Source organism: Myotis daubentonii, chromosome 18 (assembly GCF_963259705.1).
Source record: "Myotis daubentonii chromosome 18, mMyoDau2.1, whole genome shotgun sequence".
NCBI lineage: Eukaryota > Metazoa > Chordata > Mammalia > Chiroptera > Vespertilionidae > Myotis > Myotis daubentonii.
Genome location: NC_081857.1, coordinates 38,826,668 through 38,847,140, shown reverse-complemented (window position 1 = coordinate 38,847,140; position 20,473 = coordinate 38,826,668). Strand labels below are relative to the sequence as shown.

Sequence of the window (20,473 nt, the reverse complement as noted above, 5' to 3'; positions counted from 1 at the left end):
GAGAGGAAGGGAAGTAGGGAGGGAGATAGGAAGGTGAGAGTGAAGGAGGTCGGGGGGGCGGGGAGAAGAGAGAGAGAGAAAGAAACAGAGAAACATCGATTTGTTGTTGAAAGAGGAGTCTGTTCCACTTACTCATGCATTCATTGGTTGATTCTTGTATGTATCTTGACTGGGGATCGAACCCACAACCTTGGCATTGGGATGATGCTCTAACCAACTGAGCTACCCAACCAGGGCAATGCTAACTCTTGATCACCATGCCCAACCTAGGATGGGAGGAATTGTTGCTGTCTTTTGCAGATTCCATCACAGAATGCCTTTAATATGTTATTTGTTATAAGAATAAAAACAAATGTAAGCAAGAACACCTCACCTTAATTCTTTCCCTGGGGCTTAATAAGAATATGCTGCAATTTCTTCAGTGTCTCCAAGCCCTCAAGTCTTCGTGCTCTGTCTCTAATTAGCTAGGTATGTATTTATGTGTCCTGCTGTCTGGCTGTGCCTCCTGTTGTTATCCAACTTTTACTGGAAAGCCCAGAGAGGAAGAGGCAAGTTACCTTCAGCATCTCTTTCAGCATCTGGTACCGTATAGAGTTGAACTCAGTTCTGTCATACACTGTCCAGGGACAAGGACAGTATTAGAAACCTCTGTGGAAGAGAAAGTGGGTATCGGAAGAGAAAGAGGAATCTGAGGTTTTCTGAAATTGCAAATAGTCTGGCTAGAGAATTCCAACTTTCTAAATGGTTTTCCCACATGGAAAGGCACAAACAGATGGACACTTATGCACTGAGGAGCCTTCCATTTATTTAGACAGTCCAAACCAGATGCTGTACCGAAGCTCCTTAAGAACACAATCTCAGCACAGTCAGGCTTCCTGGAGGCACAGAAAAGAGAGCGTTTGTTACGACCATACAGCCAGCAGCCAGAGCACAGACAGGGTGGCATGAGTTCTCTGCTTACCCTGCCTCACTGCTGGGCACTGGCTGGGAGAGAGGTGAAAGGACAACTAACACTAGGAAGACTAACACTAACCCAGCACAATACTGATGCAGAGAGGGAACTGAGGGATGGATGGCAGGAGAACTGTCTTTGCAAGCCAATTGGCAGAGAGTTCTTCTGAGAAGTTTGTACTTTAATGCATCCCTTAGGGTTTTCATTTGCTATTTATCAGTGATAAGCTCCTGGGATTGAATTCATTCTCAATTTTTATCAGCCAGGAGCTGCAAGTAGGAGGAGACATTGGGAACCCATTTTCTTTAAGTCTCTCATGAGCTTCTCTTTCATCTCACTCATCAGTTTGTACACAACATTTCTACTGTGAATGATTTAGAATCTGAAGGCGCTATCCAATTCTAAACAATGATCTGAGTTGCCATTTGCTTATAATGTGCTGCTTGGAACCACATACCCACATTTTCAGTTATCCTCTTGCAGGAGAAGGAATCCATAAACTTCAAAGTAAAAAAAAAACACAACAGGCACTGGATCTGTTTTTCACCATGCTTATGATACTGAAGTAGAAACAATCGACAAGAGCAGATTCCTTCTCCTTTCCCTTGCTGCCACCATGTGGTGGTGGTGACCCTTGCCCATCCTCTACTCCTGGTTATTCCTTTAACATTTTTTCTTACAGCATCTGCCCACCTCCCTCCCACAGATCCCCCTGACAATTAGGCAGATGCTATCACTCTTCTTCAGAGGAGCGTAAATTCCTATCATGAACTTGAGTAGTATAGATAGAGCATGTGGCAAAAGTAGATTTCATCTATGATAAATTTCCTCCATGGGAATGATAGGATTGAAAGGCTCAGGAATTCACATCTGCCCATGTCTCAACAACACTAGCCATAAACATGGAACATTCAGACACCTGTTTCTCTCTCCTTACCGTCCTCAAGGGTTGTCCATGTCCTCTTCGGGAGCCTCACAGAGGAGCTGCAAGAATTCAGACATTTCCCAATATTAATATCTCAGAAATCTCTGGGAAACCTTTCAGAGCCCTGGGAAGGGGTATGCTTCTCAGTTTTTTGGGAGAGTCCATGGTGCTAATGAGTAGTCTATGCATAGAGAAGAATAGTATATGTAATTCATTCTATACACAAAGAGTGCCTGCTGTGTGTCAGAAACTGGGCTCAATGCTGGGGGGTTGGGGGGGGGAGACAAAGGCAGATAAAATTGTCCACCCTCATAGTACTCATAGTTTAATGGGGAAACAGATCAGTAAATTGATAATTATAAAAACAAAGTGCTGCCGGAACCGGTTTGGCTCAGTGGATAGAGCGTCGGCCTGCGGACTGAAAGGTCCCAGGTTCGATTCCGGTCAAGGGCATGTACCTGGGTTGCAGACACATCCCTGGTAGGAGGTGTGCAGGAGGCAGCTGATTGATGTTTCTCTCTCATTGATGTTTCTAACTGTCTATCTCTCTCCCTTCCTCTCTGTAAAAAACAAACAAACAAAACCCAAAGTGCTAAATGCAATGATGGAGATCTGAACAAGGTGACAGTAAATGAATGAATGAATACTTTAAAAGAGGTAGAGAGATGTGCAATATTTTCTTTTAACAAACCAGCAGGCAAAGTTCTCTGGTTTGTTTAAAAGCCCAATAAACAGCTGCAGCTTTCTTGGACTGAGTCAGAAGATTGTATTTTGCGCGCGCGTGTGCATGTGTGTGTGAGTGTGTGTGTGTGTGTGTGTGTGTGTGTGTGTGTGTGAGAGTATGTGTGTGTTTAAAGTGATCTGGGTGATGACCAGGAAACTTGGGCTCTTTCCACCATAGTGCCAACTCCTCATTTAACCAACATTGGAAATCTTGAGTAATCAATCAGCTCCCTGTATGTTAAGTTTCTCTTTTGCAAAATTGAAATAGCAACTCTTCCTATATTGTAGAATTATATACATCCTGATGTTGACTTTGATGAAAGGGCCTGAAGGGGGAAAAAAATTAAGCCCTTTTCCATCTAGGCTGTGTCTCTGCCCCAACTTTTTCACCCGTGGAGAAAGGACATGACTTCACCCTAAGGCATGAGTTCTGCGCTTACTCGTCACATCCACCCGACAGTCCACGGACGCCTCCCCCAGGGGGTTAACCGCCTTGCAGGTGTAGATGCCCCCATCGAAAGGACCAGGCTTGCGGATCTCCAGTGAGCAGATTCCCAAATGAGTGAGGGCTCTGTACTTGGGGTTGCCTTGGATATCCATGTTGTTCTTCAGCCAGACAATCTTTGGCTAGAAGATAAGGATGAGGGGGCATCAAGGGGTGGTAAGAACCAATTGTTCTTTCTGTGCTCAGTCCCTGAGACACTTTGCCTTCAAGGTTTGGGGACACACCGGCCAGAGGAGCAGGAGCGGTAGGGTGCTTTAGGAACAGATGGTACAGGGATCTAGAAGAGATAATGGCCTCTGGGTAGCTCCCCATCCCTTATATTTGGGAAGGGGTTCCCCTTCCGGGATCCTCAACAGCCTCCACGCTCCTCCTCTTGGTTGAAAAGAGCACCTGAAACCTTGCCTTGTTCATCAAGTATTCCTGACTAAAGGAAAAGTGATAACTTCTGTTCTATCCTGCTCAAACAGCCCCTTATGGATCAGAAGAAGTGGGTGTCAGATTTGCCTCTTTTTCGTATATACATATTGAATCATTCATATTCTTTCCCACTGTTGGCTTGGGAGTTACTCCTGTCCCTCTGGTTAGAAAGTAGTTTCTAGAGTGGACTTATTGGTATTTTCTTTCTGAAATGTTATGGCCACATAGTCTGACCCAGGGCTAGTACACAAAAGGTACTTGGTAAAGGTTTTTATGCCATGTGTGGAGTGGGTAGGTTGCAAATAGACAGGGAACCTTGCTCAGAGTTGTGGCCAAAGGCTCAATTTTAGGCAGCTCGCATGTGCGTGGCCCTGGCCAGATGAAATGCGGTGGGGGAGTAAGGAGAAACCAGTGGCACTCCATCACCCCTGCCAGAGAGACAGACAACTTGGGAGCTCATTCCCGATTGCCAGCCGGTCAGAAAGTGACATCTTCAGACATGAGGAACACACACTAAAGGGAATACGGGGAATATTCTCCACGTTGGCCTGTCTTGGACCCCAAGTGCCCTGACTGTTCCTACAGGACCTGTTATGGAAGAGGCAGATGATGGTGATGGGAGCAAACATTCTGGTTGGCACGCTCTTTGACATAGCTAAGGTTAGAGCAGGCGCAGGAAGCAGCATGGCACAGCCGCCCATAGAACTCCCCACTCACCTTGGGAGAGGCACGGACACAGCAGAAGAGCTGGGCGTCGTAGCCGGTGACTGTAGTGCAGTTCACCAGAGGTTGGGTGAACTTTGGAGCCTCAGAGAAATCTCGCTGGGCAAACCCCTTAGTCTTGTAAACAGTAACTGAGGTGACCAAGAAAGGCCCTGATGTAGTGCCTGTGATCTCCGTCCTCCTTCAAGTCTTATCCTTCACTTCCCAGCTCAGGGTCTTCGCACCTTACCTGCTTTTTGGATGTGGGCAAGGTCGGCAGTGATGGGGGCCGTCTCACTGAGCCCACACTGGTTCTCAGCAAAGACTCGAAATGCATAGGAATTGCCGATGATGAGGTTGGAGACTGTGAAGCTGGTGCGGTGATAACGCTCCAGCACTGTGAACCACAGCTTTGGGGTCCCAAGAAGATGCCATGAATGAAACACCTGTTTTGTGAACTCAATCCACTTTAGCCCACCATGTGGAGCTATCAGAGCCCCATTCCAGAATGTGCTATGCCTCCTTCCCTTCCTCCCACCCCACTGGGCCTCACCCCAGATTTTGTGTCAGCCTTCTGCACCGTGTATCCCAGGAGTGCCGCGTTGCCTGTGTCTTGGGGAGGTGTCCACTCCAGGGTAGCGTTGGAGTCCCAAACGTCCACCAACTTGATACTCTGCGGAGGGCCTGGCCTCTCTGAAAGGGCCCAGCATGGCACAGGGCAGGGTACAACTCACGTGCGTGGAAATGACTTCAGGAGTGCCCCTTCTCCTGCTCAGCTACTCCTCCCTCCATTCACTTCTGTGTCCCACACTCAGTGTGTGGGAGCCACCCTGGATTCCCCAGCTCTCTGTGATGCCTGGAGAGGGACCCCCGGAGGACCACCCCATCTCGTGCTCTCCCCACCGTACCGATCACCAAGATGTCAATGGTGGCAGTGGCCTCTAGCCCGCCCAGCTGCACACTGAGCTGGTAGCGACCCGAGTCAGCACGTTGGGCTTCTCGGATGAAGAGGATGGAGTCCTGTTCCCCATTCCGCACACTCACACGACTGGCATCCAAGGCACAGCTATTATGTGTCCAGGTGGCTCGAGGTTTGGGTTTGCCCTGAGAAATAGGGATAAGGCTGTGAGCAGCCCCAAGGGGCCTCTTGACCCTCCCCTCAGTTCCACATGGTGACTTGATTTGCAGCTACAAATTCCTTGAGTTAGAGATTGGTTGACTCTCCCAGGAGACTTCTGTTTTTCAGCAACAGCCTAAGGATCATGGGAAAAGGGGTGGCCTTGAGTCTCCCACCCTCTGTGAGTTTAGGTCACGGACATGCAGGGCAGCTGGGACTAACAATAGCTGCCCAAACTCCCGAGAGCCCTCCCAGCTGAGAGCTCCCAGACCTCTGCAGACCAAGGGACACGCATTAGCCTCACCTCATCACATGGGGCCCAACCCATCCCTCCCTCAGCAGTGCAGATGGAAGGCCCATTTGGCCCTGACTTCTGGTGATATGGCTCCCTTCATTCAAGACCAGGACAACTGCCCCACTGCTAGTAGGACTCTTGGTATCTGTTTCCAAATCAAACCTTGTCCTGGTCCCAGCCAAGGTCCCAGTGTGGGGCTGGGGTCTGATCACCTGGAACGGAATTCGTAGGTTCACAGTGTCTCCAACCTTTCGGATGTAGGTCTGCCTCAGCGCCCGAGGTAACCAGATCTTAGGTTGCTCTGAGTGATGGAAAGGGAGAGAATGGGGTGGTGAGCTTCCTATGGTGGGAAGAGTGGTGCTCAGAGGGAGTGGGTACTGCCTTCAGCTGTGCTCCATGGGCAGGTAACCCAGGCTTAGCAAATTAAGTTCTCTCGTAGGGAATGGGAAGATTGCTCCTATCATCTTGCTGGGGTGTAGGGACAAACAACTGGCTAAAGGACCCTCTAGGGAGCATCAGTCTTGGCAGCAAGAGCACTGGAGTGGGAACCTGATGCTTCTGTTAATTTATAACCAGCAACTCCTGACTTTCCATCAACTAAGATTTCTTTTTTCTGTTTGTGCACAGACAAGTCCAGTCTGTGTGGTTTGTCTTTCCACCCGTTTGCTACATTTATCCTTAACAACACTCCTTTTGTCAAGGCCACTTTCAATGTTAATTCTGACCTCCAAATGTCAGCTCTGTACCCCAGTTTGGTGCCAGACCCAAGGAGAAAGCTTTCCCTTCAGCACCCTAGACCCACTCAGACAGCACTGATGTCATTGCAGAGGTTGCTGGCGTCTGGGTGCCCTCCTCTGCATGGCTGCCCTGCTCAGTGCCTGCACAGTGTTCTTCCAGTTTGTGGAGGATCACTTTGTACAAACAATCTGGGACATACTAGATCCACTGCTTACTTACCCTTGACCCCCCAGTGAGAAGAAAGATTAGATCATGTTTATTGGCTTCCAGGATGAAGACAGGAGATGCTCAGAAAGTGCTGAGTGTGACGTTTGGAAAAGGCCCAGGTATAATTTCTCTCCTTGGCCTCAGGCTGCCTTGACTGAGAAAATGCAAACATCCCACCTGGGTTCCCTTGGTGTCAGCTAAGACAGACACCATTTTCCAGCCTTTTGGGGCCTCCTGTCTCCTCCTTTCTCAGGCACACACATATAGCCCCTGCTGCTGTTCTTTTAAATGGAATGTGACAGTGCCTCAGTTCCCACCAACTTCCCAGCCTCCCCTAACGATTCATTCCTAGCAGTTGGACACTCTCTCCCGTCCCACCCCCAGTACAATTGCTTGATAGTGGATTCCAAATTTTTGATAACATCCATTTCTCTGTAAATACATTCCTAAGCATTCACCCCAATGTACATTTACCTATAAATTGAACTGTTTAAATATATATATATATACATTATATACTGCAAAATTTTGAATGATGAAATTTAAAATAAAATAGTGGTTCTGCTTTGTTCTTTCTACCCCTCAATTTTTAGATCGTTGTCTAGAGACCAACAATTTCACTCCCACAGTTACGATCTCAAGATTATCTGGCCTTTGTAAGTGAACATAACCACAAACATTCAGTGCACACTGTCCATTTTATTTACCTAGTTTCCTTTTCTGCTGTGTGCCTTATGTTTTCACTTGGGTTGTGCTGTCTTAGACTGCACTTCTCTCCTGCAGGAATGAAGGGGTTCAGGCCCTCCAGTGCTCTGAGCGCCCGTCCTCCCTGAGCCGCTCAGACTCTGCTAGCCTCAGTAGGAATAGGACAGCCTCAGAGCCCAGGCAGCTGAATGACCCTGCTCTGCTTGCTCTCTGACTTTGACTTTGGGAGGGGGCGGGGCATGAAGAACAGAAGAAGTGTTTGTGCGATGTGTTGCTCTCCTGGGGCCATCTTGGCAAGCCACCAAGGCGTTGAGAACAGGCGGATATGACTTAAGGGTTTTCTGAAAAAAGAGGGCAGCAATTGAAAAGGAGGGTCAAAACCTCATCTTGTTGGGCTTGGTTCCCCACTGTTGGGTGGGGAAGTCACCCTTCACACTTGCTGGGGAGAGGGCTGGAGGGGAGCCTCCAGAATGTCTGTGTTATGAAGGGCCTAGCTGAGCACCCAGCACAAGGAGCAGACTGGAAGGAAAGGGCTTGGAGAAGGAAACAGTTTTGCTGAGAGTATCATGTCTAGTTGGGAAGTTGTGCTGGACCGGGACTCCTGCTTCCCCATCTGAGCATGGCAAACCTGTCCACACTTCTGTCCTCCAGTATCCACCTGAGACTGGGCACCAAAGCCAAGGCTCTGACTGTGATCTTGCCCCTGGAGGGAGGTGGCAAATAAGGGACACCCTCAAGAATTGAAACGGTTGAGGCGAGAAAAGAAGCCCAAGCTGTCATGCCTAGAAGATGTGCTTGCTGAGCTCTGCTCTGCTCAGACTTCAGGGAGGAAACAGGCTTCTGTAGATGGGTGTGTGCTCATGTATCTGTTTCCACGTGGTGTTCCTTTTGTTTCTTAGAAAAATACCTTGCTAAGTGTTAGCATAGTTTCACCTGAACTACAGAAAAACATGAAAGAAATGGGTTGATGTAGCACATAAGCTAAGAGAGGGAGGGGAATTAGGAGGAGGATGAGCAGAATGGCCCTGAGATCCAGAGGGGATCCCAACAGGGGCACAGAGAGAAGAGAGACTGTCAGCTAGGATGGTGGTCTTCTACTCCCCAGAGGTCTCCTGTGAAGTTCTTTGTTTATAAGTGAGACTCCCTGACACAATGATGAGTAGATAGGGGACAAACTGAAGTTACTAGACTGCTCCAACTGAGGTTCAGTAGGTGAGGATGTGGCTTTCAGCAGGCTCCCAGGCCCCCATTGGAGGGCAAAGAATGGTTTGAGGCTAAAGCAGCTGACAAAGTGTGGGAGGTGGCAGAAGAGTGTTTGACAGCTCCAGGTGCCTGGGCAGCAAGCAGCAGGCACTTCCCCAGCTCAACCCGGCCTTCTTGTGTGCCCTGCAAACAAGAGCAATCTGACCCTTTGCTGAGAATGTTAATAGGGGGGCTTATTTGGGGCATCTCTCTTCACACCTCCATAGCCCAGTGAGGTGTGAATTGTACTGACCTTGAGGAAACATGGCTTTCTCCTCCTCTGATGCCAGGAGGGATGTGAACCAAAGGCTAGAGCCCGAAAACATGGCTCTGAGCTGTGTCTCTCTTAGTGCTGTATTTCTCTCAGACAGGACGATATCTAATTCTTTCTTAGAAATTAGTAGTGAAGATCACCTAAAGTCCAAAAATCTGACTCTTCTTGATTAGAAAATTCCTCCTAGTTCACCCTAATTTCATTCCACTGAAGTTTATGCCCATTTCCTTATTCTTTGCTCATGGGAAAGTTTGTTCATATCCTCTCATAATTCCCTTTCACATGGTTAAAGACTTTTTCTCCAGCAGTTCCCTAAGGGCTGTGTAGTCCAGATTGATGTTATGAATTATGGCCTGGAGAGGGAAGAAACAAGATGGACACATTTGCAGAGTGAAGGCGGGGTGTGCATGTGTGTGTGCATGTGAGTGTGTGTGTCGTCAGTGAATGGTTACCAGAACATGGCGAATGCACAAGATGAACTGTGGCTTTGAAACATAACCAGAGATTTCCAGGGATCCCAAAAGTACCAGCATTTCTTAGAGAAACATTAGCAGATGCTTAGAATGTGGCCTTGGACTTATCAGAAACCTCTCTGGAGGAGTGTGATGGGAAAGGCATATGTGACCTCAGGAACACCTTGTGAAGGACAAGAATGTCTTCTCCTTGAAGAGCATGAAACTAAGGTCAGAAAAAAAATAAAAGGATATAGACATAGACAACACTTCTCTGAGAAGACTTATTGCCCTTCCCTGTGGTAGTCTTCCCCTCTGCTGGTGCCTTTTGCCCTGGCTCACTGTCGTTCTCCCCAGCGCTGCTCCAGTCATGATTCCTGGTGATTTCCACAGCCATCCTTCCAACCTCTGCCGGGCCTTACACCATGCCTGCTACTCCTCCAGGAATTTAGTCCTCCCCTGCTTCACCCTTGTTCCTTGGTCATTGTCTAGATCAGTAACTGCAGCCCCTCTATAATCTGAATCACAGCATCCCATTCTCTCATCCCCACCTCTATGACAGAGATGGCCAATTGCCCACCCAGATTTACATGTTCTCTTCCACAGTATCATGATCTCTGAGAAGGGGCGGCCCCCTTGCCAGTGATATGTGAGTAAAATTGATGAGAATCACTCCTGAACCAAGGCTTTTAAGAAATTAGTTCTCTATTTCTCCTTCCACCTCTGGTCAGCTCAGCTAGACCCAGGTGAGCAGCACGGAGCTATCGGCAGTGGGGGTGGGAACCAGGGCCTGGAAGGGGCACCCACCACCTCCTAGCTCAAAAATGCCTCTTTGCCAAGAGGCTCAGGGAGACCACCCAGGAGAAGAAGCCACATGCTTCTCCCAGGAGGGCTCTGCTTCCATGGGGCTCAGATTCTGAGAGGTGGGGTTTCCCATGGGAGCTAGTGGGGGTGTTGGGGTAGGCCCCAGGGAGAGGCAGAGTGTCATGGACTATTCACTACTTAGTCTTCCAATCACAATAGCTTTTCATTTCTCTCTTTTAATCTAGACAGCCACGATCTCACCCTCATTCCCTTTCTGACTGGCATTAGTATAGTAGGTCCTCCTAGTCCAGCCGTGGGCAAACTACGGCCCGCGGGCCGGATCCGGCCCGTTTGAAATGAATAAAACTAAAAAAAAAAAAAAAAGACCGTACCCTTTTATGTAATGATATTTACTTTGAATTTATATTAGTTCACACAAACACTCCATCCATGCTTTTGTTCCGGCCCTCCGGTCCAGTTTAAGAACCCATTGTGACCCTCGAGTCAGAAAGTTTGCCCACCCCTGTCCTAGTCCCTGTGATAGACATTTTTTAAAGGTAAAAGTATAAACATTATTAGTCATTGTAAAGTGCTACAAACACCATTTACCGAATTCTCAGCTAAAAAAGCAAACACCCAGCAGAAATACAGGAATAGCAAGAAAGAGTCCACCAAGGAAGGGGGTGGGGGGCTCCAACCAATGCTCCTCAGTCCTAAGTCCCCATCCCATGAAGTCGTCAGCTCTGCATAAAGCTAAGGCGGTGCCATCAGCGAGTCGGAATATCCTCCCATCTCCCACCACCCTCCTTAACCCCACGGTCACCTTCTAGAGGGGCCAGGAGCTGAGGAATAGGGCTGCTGGCCCCCTGTCGAGGTGAAGTCTGGGGTTCTTTCGCATCTGCTGGGCTGGCTTCTTTCACCTTCAGCGTGGGTCCTGAGGCCACCTCCGGTGCCGTGACTGCCTCCATGCTGGGCCACCCAAGGCTGGGCTCCAGCGGCAGATTTTCACTGTTGGTGCTGAGAGAGGGGCTGAGCACCTGCTCTTCAGCCTCTCCAGGGGTCCCTGGCATGGGGTTATGTAATTGGGCTGGCTTCTCCCCACCCTGCTACTCCCAGAAGAAGGGCTGAAGCAGGGCTGGGGCAAAAAAGGGGGATCAGACAGCAGCTCAGAATAGCCACAGGAGGAGGGCCGAGGTGGCCCTGTTATCTTGGGAGTGAGATGACACCCCTCACGCAGCACCAGGGAGGGAGGAGAGAGCTTGAGCTTCAAATAGCTCCCCCTTCTCCCCCACGCAAAGACCATCCAGACAGGGCTTCTGGCTCCTGTGGGGTTGGGTGACATCTTGACTCCTGACCTCCAGCTCATCCGACATGGTGTTCAGGTCCAAAGAAAGGGGCCCCAGAATTAGCTGAGTGACAGGCACACCTTTAACTCCTCTTTCTCTCTCTACTCCCATATTCAGTGAGTTGTAAATTTTTAACTTGACCTTTTGTTGTTGTTGATACTCTCCTGAAGATATTTTTTCCATTGATTTTTAGAGAAAGCGGAAGTGGGGAGGGAGGGAGGGAGTCAAAAACATTGATGTGGAGAGACACATCTATTGATTGCCTCCCATACATGCCCCAACAGGGGTGGGAGCTCGAACCTCCAACCCAGGTGTGTGTCCTTGACCAGGAATTGAACCTACCACCCTTCAGTGTGCCTTCAGGGGCACGGGCCAAGGCTCGAACCATTTAGCAACACTGGCCAGGGCTTGTCAACTTGACCTTCAAGGGTATGTCCCCATTCTCTCCCCCTCTCCCTAGTGACAGTGGAAGGTAGTCTGCACTCTAGAGCCAGACTACCAGGGCTCATGTTGGCCCATCACCAACTAGTTGTGTGACTTGCGACACATCACAGTCTGTCTTAGTTGTGTTTCCTCATCTGAAAAATAGAGATGATAGTAACCATAGGGTTGCTGTGAGGATTAAGAGAGGCAATCTGTGTAAAGTGCTTAGCAGAGTATAGCTGACTAAGTGCTCGATAAATGTGAGCTATTTTTAGGTCAGGGCACTTGCCCCTTTGAAAGCTCCCTGGCCTAGCAGATAAAGTACAAAGAAAGTGAGAGGCAGCAGGGGGAGGAGGAAAGCCAGGGGCATAAGGTCAGAAGACTTGAGTGAGACTTTTGGCTATACCACTCACTCATTAGCTAGGTGACTCTGAGCCAATCACTGCTTCTGAACCACAGGTCTTTGGTCTGTGAAACAAGGATAATGAGGCTAGGGTTGAGTTGAGGATAAAGTGATAAAAATGTAGGGAAGTGGCCAACCCACAGTAGGTGTCAAGTTACATACTGAAGGTCCTATATGATTTCCAGTTTACCAAACCGTCGTTCTACATGTGCGCACTCCATCCAAATGATCTGGTTTCCTGTTGTGCTCTTTATCCCCAGAAGCCAGACCATGTATCTCCTTGGTATATACATCTCTATTTCTATATGGACTTTATTTTTAGAGGTTTAGGTTCACAGCAAAGTTGAATGGAAATATGGAGTTCCCATATACCCCTCCTCACTAGGCCCTTATTTTTTTTAAGGAAAAGTGAGTGTGGTTGAATGAATAGGCTCCTTACTCATGGTTACCTTTTAGCTCTCAATTTGGGGGCAGAGTCAATAGGATCCCAATAGTCTGTGTTAGTCTTGGGATGTGGGACAGAAGCCCTCTTTGTGACTTATATAGGGGCTCAGGACCAGGACACACTGTACACATACTTTGGGGTGCAGGAACCTGTTTATCAGGTTCAAGGGGGGGGGTCAGCATGAACCTCTCCTAAAAGAAATATTTTGGATGAGAGGAAAGGGGCAACTCTTTGAAAGGCCTTAAATGAAATGGATCAGGAAGGACTGTGAATAAGAGCAGCAAGAGAAATGTAAGAGGAGCAAATGGAAAGATACCAAAGTTAAACTTCAGTGTTGTCATTTGTCAAACCTGCTATAAGGAACATATAATTCAGGAGAGTAATTGTATGTCGCTGTGTCCAGAGGAAAAGTAAAGCAGTTGAAACCTGAGAAGGTGTGCAGGGTGGGTCAGTTAGACTTTCTGGGGGAAAGAACAAGAAAGCTGGTCCTACAAATAAATACCCATGGGAAGTAGATCTTTCTGAGCATAAAGAGGAAGAAAAAAAAGTAGTTTCCCCCATAAATTATCTTAATACCTTTCATGCTATAAATGCACAGTCCTGGCACTTTAATTGGCTTGTGTGCTGGTTTGGTTTGACTGCTGAAGCAAGAAACTGGAAAAGCTATCATAGTAACAAATTGTAGTTTAGTCATTTCAGTAGGTCAGGTAACAAAGTCCCAGTCTGTTTTATTTCTAACCCAAATATTGCAAATATACAGAAAATTACCAGTACAAAGTTAAACACATCCAAATTTATTTACACAATGCTAAAGAAAGTTGAGTTTTGTTTCCATTTTCTGGAATTTTATTATGGGGTCTGGCTTTGTTGTGTAAATGACATGGGTTGTTGAGACTTGATTATCCCACCTCACATGCAATTTTCTGTTCCAAGGGAACAGAAGACTGGTTTGTTTTTAGCGCACATGCAGTAATGATCTTAATAACTGCTTTACACTTTAGTAGGAAGGCAGCTGTCCCCTAGTTTGGGGAAGAGGCAAAGATACAGAACAAGAGGGACCGACCACATGCTCAGAAAGGGAGCAAGAGACAAGAGGGGTTTGAACAACAGGCACATGGGGACCCTGAGCATTTCTGTGCACGAGGATGAGGAGGAGGGTACGACTAAACCCTCTTCCCTAGATGTCCAAACACAGGAGGTGGGCAGACTATCAGGGAACATTCAGTCACCTGACCACAAATGGAGGGCATGCGGAAGAGAACTGCAGTAGAGATGTGGGACACATCAATAAATCATTAGCATGTACACTATACAGTTTATACATGTATATATGTACATATATATAAAGGTACAGATTAGTTTGTTGTTTTCTATAAACAAGAACGCTTAAGAATGCACTGGTGTGAAAAAATGCATACAGCAAGTTGAAGATAATTTCAAATTCATGTTCCGATTCTTGTTATAATGTGATGTAACCAGGAAATCAACATGCTGCTGCGATTTCAATCACCCTCCATGAGGGTAAGGCCTGGGCTCTGCTGGGCAGGATGGTACTCCCAGAGCCGCCTGAGCTGGGCAAACGGTGGCAGATGGGACAGAAAGCCTGGCACCTGCTGAGTGCCAGGGCTGAAAGTCTGGCCCCTCCCATCACTCCATCATGTGGCAAATCTGAAACTTTGGTTTTGTTCAAAGGACATTTAGTCCATGCTTATTTTCCTGCTTGAGAGAAGGTAGTAGCAAAGTTGAAAGCTGAATCTCTTCCTATTTGAGCAGTTCCAAGTCCCCAGGCTTCAAGTGGGGCAAGGGGGCTGTACCGACAATTAACAGGATGAGCTCTGAGCCCATGCACACAGGGGCAGGGCTCTTAGAGCCCTCCTAAAAGGGAAGAGAGAATCTCTACCTGGATGATTTGCCTGGAAAATAAAGAACTGGGGTGGCAGGTGCCCTGCCACTGGGGGTGGGTCTGGACAAGCCAACATCTCTCTGTATCCCTGGTATCATGACAAAGGCCTTGGGAGAACCAGCAGGAGCTGGAGGTGGCCAGCGAATTACTAGTCTGTCAGGGGTGAGAAGCCAGCTTGGGCACGTAGAGGCCCAGAGGCAGACCTGGCAGGTTCTATGTAATAACTAACCTACTGAATCTCCCGAGCCCAACCTAGAACAGCCACACACTCTAAACACTTTATTCTTCTGCGTGTATTTCCATCCAAATGACAGCCTAGGTGTATGCATCCCTGGTCTCTGGTCTCACGGAAAACCAAAAGCCCCCTCAGGTCTAAGATACCTCTCCACAGAGCAGGAAAGATGGCAAGTTCTCCACCTGCATTTAAGAGCTCAGACCCACTTTGGATGGTCTGGTATGTCCAATCTCTCTTATGATGATAAATTTTATTGCTGAAGCCACTAGAAATAATAATCTCTTCTGCTATAATCAAGCCCGGAACTTTCTACAATGATATGCTATACTTTACTTTCAGAGATAATGCTCCTAACCCAACATCAGTAGGACAAATTAGAGATCTTTTTTTCTTAGATGCAATCATGGATTTAGGCTGTTTTGCTCACTGGCTGAGGACATATACTTGTGTGTGAGCAGGCTGATGTAGAACACTAACTAGCTGATAAAGGGAATACACCAGGCTTGTTAGCAGTCCTCAAACCAACTGAGCCAGCTAGTCAGCCAGGGATGGGAAATGAGGAGAATGGAAAAGTGACTCACAGTAGAGAGTTCATTCCTGCACTCTTGAACAGTGACCCTAAATGAGGTGAGAAGCAGTTTCTAAACACACTATCAAAACTATCATTGTTTTTAGCCAGGAAAAACAGGAGAATAGAATTCTTATCAAGGTGGCAAAAGGGCACTAAACACTGCTCTGAAAGAAATGCCACTGATTCCTGCCCCACAGAACAGCCAGTCTGCAAGGAAGGAGCCTGTTCAGGGAGGCAGCACCTGCACGCAACATGTTCCAGAGTTCATGTTCCAGCCCACACTGCCCGTGATATACAGGGGCCCTGGACAATTTACTCCATTTTTGTACCTCAGCTCTATCTCCTAAAAATGGGAAATACAACCCTATCTTTTCTTTATTTCACAAGAATGTTGAGGTTCAAATGACATATTGCAAGTGAAGCTGCTCTGAAAACTACTCATTTCTACAGAAATCCCAGGTATCATTATAAGCAAAGAGCCCTACTCTTATATGCTTAGAGAAGAATATTAACTTTCCTATAAATTAAAGCTGATTAGCGAATCACCGTATCTCAGCACGTCTACCCCAGTGAGTATATGCTAGGGGAAAAGGTGTAGGTGAAATAGATCTTTTCTGGACATCAAATTCACTTTGGGCAGGCCCAGCTCAGTGGTTGAGCATCACCCCATGATCCAGGAGGTCAGAGTTTGATTCCTGGTCAGAGCACATGCCGAGGTTGTGGGCTTGATCCTCAGTAAGGGGCATGCAGGAGGCAGCTGATCAATTATTCCCTCATATTGATGTTTCCATCCCTCTCTCCATCTCCCTTCCTCTCTCTGCAATCAATTAAAAAAAAACACGTTAAAAAATTCACTTTGGGCAGAAGGTGAGGATGTCTGGGACAAAGGCTAACACTCTATCCTTTGTGAACTGGTTTATCTTTGGAATTATTTTTTATTTAAAAACCTGCAAAATTAATGAGCTTTTCCTAAAAGATGAGTGCTCTCTGGCTCTAACAAATATTAATTTTCTTCACAAAAACTGCTCTCCCTAACATTATTTTCTAACTGAAGCTCACTGACTCATTTAATTTTATGCAGTTTCCAAGTCTCTACAATTCTCTGTCTACTCCCTCCCCCACTTTCCCTGCTGCTGTTATTCCATTCTGGTGAGGAGAGAACTTTAGCCATCTGCTCACACATTCTGACAAAAGTTAATTTGGCACATTTACTTTTTATGGGCTTTCTGGCCATAAAATGAACTAGCAGCAAAATGGCAGTTACCAGAGAATGTCCCAATCATACTTATTGGGAGAAACCATGACCAGCACAGCAGGTACACCAAGACCAAAAGCATACTATACTATATTCCTGTATAGCAAATATTCAAGCCATATTAAAATTAATTATTGCAGTTTTCCATGACTAGATGGCCACCCCAAAATCCACCTCACTACATTCTATAATTGATTGAATTTGAAATAAATGTCAAATGGAAAACTCCCTTAAATTTAAAATATGAACTTAATGTATCACACAAAACCTCATCTTACACTGGAAGCGTTTTCAGTTGGTTCAGCCAAAAGGTTCATGCCAATAAATTACTTGGCAAAGCTGGGGAGAAGGGGCAAGGAAGAGAGCTGGCAATGAAATTCTGATTTTAAAAATAAAGCCTATAAATCTGAAAACATGTCTAGTCCTGGCTCCACGTACAACAAGCCACCTAAGAGGAAACATATAAGCAGCCAATTGAATGATTCACCACTGAGCCAACACAGCAGGCAGCAGGGCACGAGGAAGCCCATGTTCCGTCCTCAGGGGCTGCACCGCCTGGGCAGACACCCCGGGCAAGCCCTGCGCCCTGTCCTTGAGCAGGTCTGCAGGCACACACACAGCATGGCTTGAAAGATCTCGGAGGAAGGAAGGATTTCTCCTTTCATGGTGCTCTGTCTAGTCAGTTCTCTGCTGCACCCTTCTTCCTGCCCCCAGTTAAAAATATTGCCCTTTAAGTTCTCCTGATTTAGTGTCTTGGAAGCACATGGTTAAGTTAGTCATCAAAGGGCAATTAACAAGGGTATTGCCTAATTAAGCAGGAAAAAGAAAAATCACTGATCTATGGTCCCTGGAAAAACTAAAAAGGGAGGATCTGGCAGCGTTCTCGGAGAAGTGCTGTCCCCAGAGGCAGAAAGGCTGCCCAGTCATGCCAGTCACCAGCGCCTCCGTTTTCATCTCTGCAGCTGCTTTGTGTCACCAGCAGAGCCTAGGGACCGCACCGGCTACTTGTGAGGGTTGATGCTGAAGTTGGCAGGTGCCCTGGGGCAGGCGCCATGCAAAACATGCAGGAGTACAGTTAGTGAAATGTTCCCTTCAAATTCCATTTCATTTCCCGTAAAAAACAAAAACAAACCCCAAAGAGCCCATACTTTGCAAAAAGACAACTTGAAATAAGAGGTTAAAGATTTAAAAATGTCTCCCCCTCTTCTCAGAGCCAATTGTGTTTAGGGTTTTGCCCCCACCACCCCCTGCATGTCTTTAGTAGAGGTCCTTCTGGCTTTGACGGAAGCAGCAGAAACAGAGCTGGATCCCTCGCAATGGGAAATTTATTTCCCCAAGTCGGAGCCACAGGGAGTGTAAGAGGTACTGTGTTTCCATCATCCATGTGCGGTCCCAGCTCCTTTGAAGAGCTATTCCAGGAGGTCCTGAAAGACATAAATTATGTTATTTAACAGACTAAAAAATTCCTATTTTGAAAACAATTACCTCGTTTCTGGCTGACCGAGTCATAGTCATTAAGTTTCTGCTTCTAGCTTATACCCTCATTTGTCTCAATCACATCTTGATCATGCACAGGAAAAGAATCACTCTTTTTTTGTACTTCTGGATCACCCTCAAGAAGAAATGGCTCACCTCATCTGAGTCATCATGATAACCACTTTTATTGGTGTGGGAGGCTGTGTCCAAAGCATCCACACCGTCCACACCATTAGCCTCTGCATGCTGCTGCAACACGGAGTACCGATGCACCAGGAACCTGCGAATACAACCTTTCATGAATCCCAATGTGCTGAGGAGGGTGTGTTTATTATAGCAACAGCTTTTCCGAATTTTATACACTCAGAGAAGGAGTCACACATACAGGAAGCAGACCCATAGTTGGCTTACGGAAAATATAAGATCTCAGAAGACTTGGGCCTGGTGTTTCAGAATGTCACTTCTTTTGCTAAGGTCAGACTCAACCATGTGCCCTTGGCTGACTTCTGGTTTGACGGCAGTACCTTTGATTGACTTCCATGTTCCTTACCTTCCCCCACAGACGTATTTCTTCACAATGAGCACTCCTGCTACAACTGTGACTAGCATCAATCCCACGGTGGCCAGGATAATTGGAACAGAATTTGACTTGGAATTCTTGATAAATGAAAACACACACAAAAAAAATTCAGGCATGAATATTCTAGGACTGAATTCAAAGATGCTGCTGATTCCCCTCATTTCCCTGAGTGATCTACAGTCTTTAGGCACTTCATGATGCTACTCTTTCAACCCCCACGTGAACCATCTCAGGAGGATGAACCAGGAGAATCACACCTGACAGAGGGTCACCAGAACTTCGACTGCCTTGAAGCTGTCAGAATGGTGCAGTCTCCGTGGTGTCAATGTCAGTTACACTGGAAGCCTTGGCAACTTCCTAGAGCAAATGGTAATGTGACTGTTTCCTACTATCACTGTTTATAAGTCTTAGAGCTTTTAAGGGTGGAGCCAGAAAGGGAGATGACGATAACAGTGGGCTGAACAGGGCCATCAGCTGGAAAGAAGTTGTGCGAATGCTATATCACATATATCTTTTTTTATTTAATTTTTGGTATTTTTTTTTACAAATAAGCCTTCTCATATCATTGTGACCTACTTACTTCTGGGTGGGGAAATAGGGAGTGTGTGTTTTCATTGTATCCAAGAGGAGGCTGAGCTGGATTCTGGGACAAGTTGTATCCCTGTGGGCGGGAGTCCTGTGCAATCACACCCACAAACACTCTGAGGACAGCCACCAGGAGTGCAGGGTGGGGCGCAGAGGAGGACCCAGCCCCTTGACAAGTACACACACCCACGCATTCTTCTTCCACTGCCTTCTTCACCCTGCCCCTTGTCAGGCCCTCATCCCTCAGAAGTTAGAGAAGAGGGGACTGCAGGTTGTCCCTCTCTCATTTTATAGATTAGGAAACTGGGACCCGCAGTTTACTGCCCCAAGTCACACTGCTGATGTAGTGTTTCTTTATCGGGGTTTCTTCTTTACCCATCCCCCAATTCCAGCAGATAGTTCAGTACCACAGATCTGTAGTCAGCCCCGTAATCTGCTTCTATATCAAAACCAGCCCATTATTACCACCGTTCAGTTTTTCATTGTGAGCATACCTGGCATGACTTGGCACAGAGATCCACCCTACCTATGGCCCAGTGCTCTTCTCTTTCACACGTGCAAAGTCCAGCCCTTTACAGCCAAACTTCTTGAGTCTTTTCCCAAAGGACGCTGAGCCTCAGAATGTCCTCAACTCTATGCTTCTAAAACTTGGAACCACTTTATGAAATACAGTACTATTTTTTTCCCAACAAAAAACTTCAGTAGATGAGCTTATTGGGTTATATGACCCATCCTTCACCCTGACAGTTTCCTGTGCAAAGGGAAGCCTGACAGATCATGAAACCCCACTTGTACCTAATCCACATCTACTTTGACATACCTGCTTTTCTGGACTCAAAAAGTTGCTTGTGCATTTCTTTTTCAAGTCTTTTACCTCTCGAACTGGATTCACTCCACCTTGGCATTTGTCTCCTGGAATTTTCCGGTATCTGAAAGGCAGAGAAAATTTGTTAACAGAATACAAGGATACATTACTAAATTCTTGCCTATTTCCTAAAAACAAGATCTGAAAAGCTCCTCATCCTTACACCATCTTTCAGGCCTGGGGGGAGATCCACAGGGATGTTTTGGGGATATTTTGTGTATTTTCAGGCCTGGCTGCAGGGACATGCCTGCCTTTCTGCCTTAAGAGACTGTGCCAAAGGTCTGTGATCCAGGAGAGCACGTTAACACCCCATTCGAAAATGGGAGGG

General features: G+C 46.9%; 2 protein-coding genes across 5 annotated transcripts in view; both read right to left on the bottom strand.

The window, feature by feature from the left end:
- Positions 1-780: 780 nt before the first annotated feature.
- Positions 781-11,279, bottom strand: MYBPHL (myosin binding protein H like). Of its 3 annotated transcripts, none has more exons than XM_059673201.1 (9): positions 10,882-11,278; positions 5,849-5,937; positions 5,133-5,328; positions 4,778-4,917; positions 4,475-4,670; positions 4,240-4,376; positions 3,041-3,227; positions 1,890-1,936; positions 781-875 (listed from the first exon to the last, which is right to left on the bottom strand). In XM_059673201.1, exons 1-8 carry the CDS (start codon positions 11,126-11,128, stop codon positions 1,926-1,928), a joined length of 1,203 nt encoding a protein of 400 aa, XP_059529184.1. In that variant the 5' UTR covers positions 11,129-11,278; the 3' UTR covers positions 781-875; positions 1,890-1,925. The 3 variants fall into 3 exon arrangements, with proteins under 3 accessions (XP_059529184.1, XP_059529187.1, XP_059529185.1); XM_059673204.1 differs by having other exon boundaries at positions 4,475-4,634; positions 10,882-11,276; XM_059673202.1 differs by lacking the exon at positions 781-875 and adding an exon at positions 882-1,512 and having other exon boundaries at positions 10,882-11,279.
- A 2,099-nt stretch (positions 11,280-13,378) lies between these two features.
- The window catches only part of SORT1 (sortilin 1), a 58,572-nt gene continuing 51,477 nt past the window's right edge, over positions 13,379-20,473 (bottom strand). For both annotated transcript variants that reach the window (XM_059675626.1, XM_059675628.1), the window contains exons 17-20: positions 20,101-20,209; positions 18,666-18,772; positions 18,272-18,395; positions 13,379-18,063 (exon numbers count right to left, since the gene is read on the bottom strand). In XM_059675626.1, the coding sequence (XP_059531609.1) occupies positions 18,049-18,063; positions 18,272-18,395; positions 18,666-18,772; positions 20,101-20,209 (355 nt within the window). In that variant the 3' untranslated portion in view covers positions 13,379-18,048. The remainder of the gene's footprint in view (positions 18,064-18,271; positions 18,396-18,665; positions 18,773-20,100; positions 20,210-20,473) is intronic.

Coding starts and splice junctions, on each gene's coding strand:
- MYBPHL (XM_059673202.1), bottom strand. CDS start 11,128: ATGCCAGGGACCCCTGGAGAGGCTGAAGAGCAGGTGCTCAGCCCCTCT. Junction 5,938..10,881: donor GCTCCTGGCCCCTCTAGAAG/GTGACCGTGGGG, acceptor TCCATCACTCAG/AGCAACCTAAGATCTGGTTA. Junction 4,377..4,474: donor TGCCCACATCCAAAAAGCAG/GTAAGGTGCGAA, acceptor TGGTCACCTCAG/TTACTGTTTACAAGACTAAG.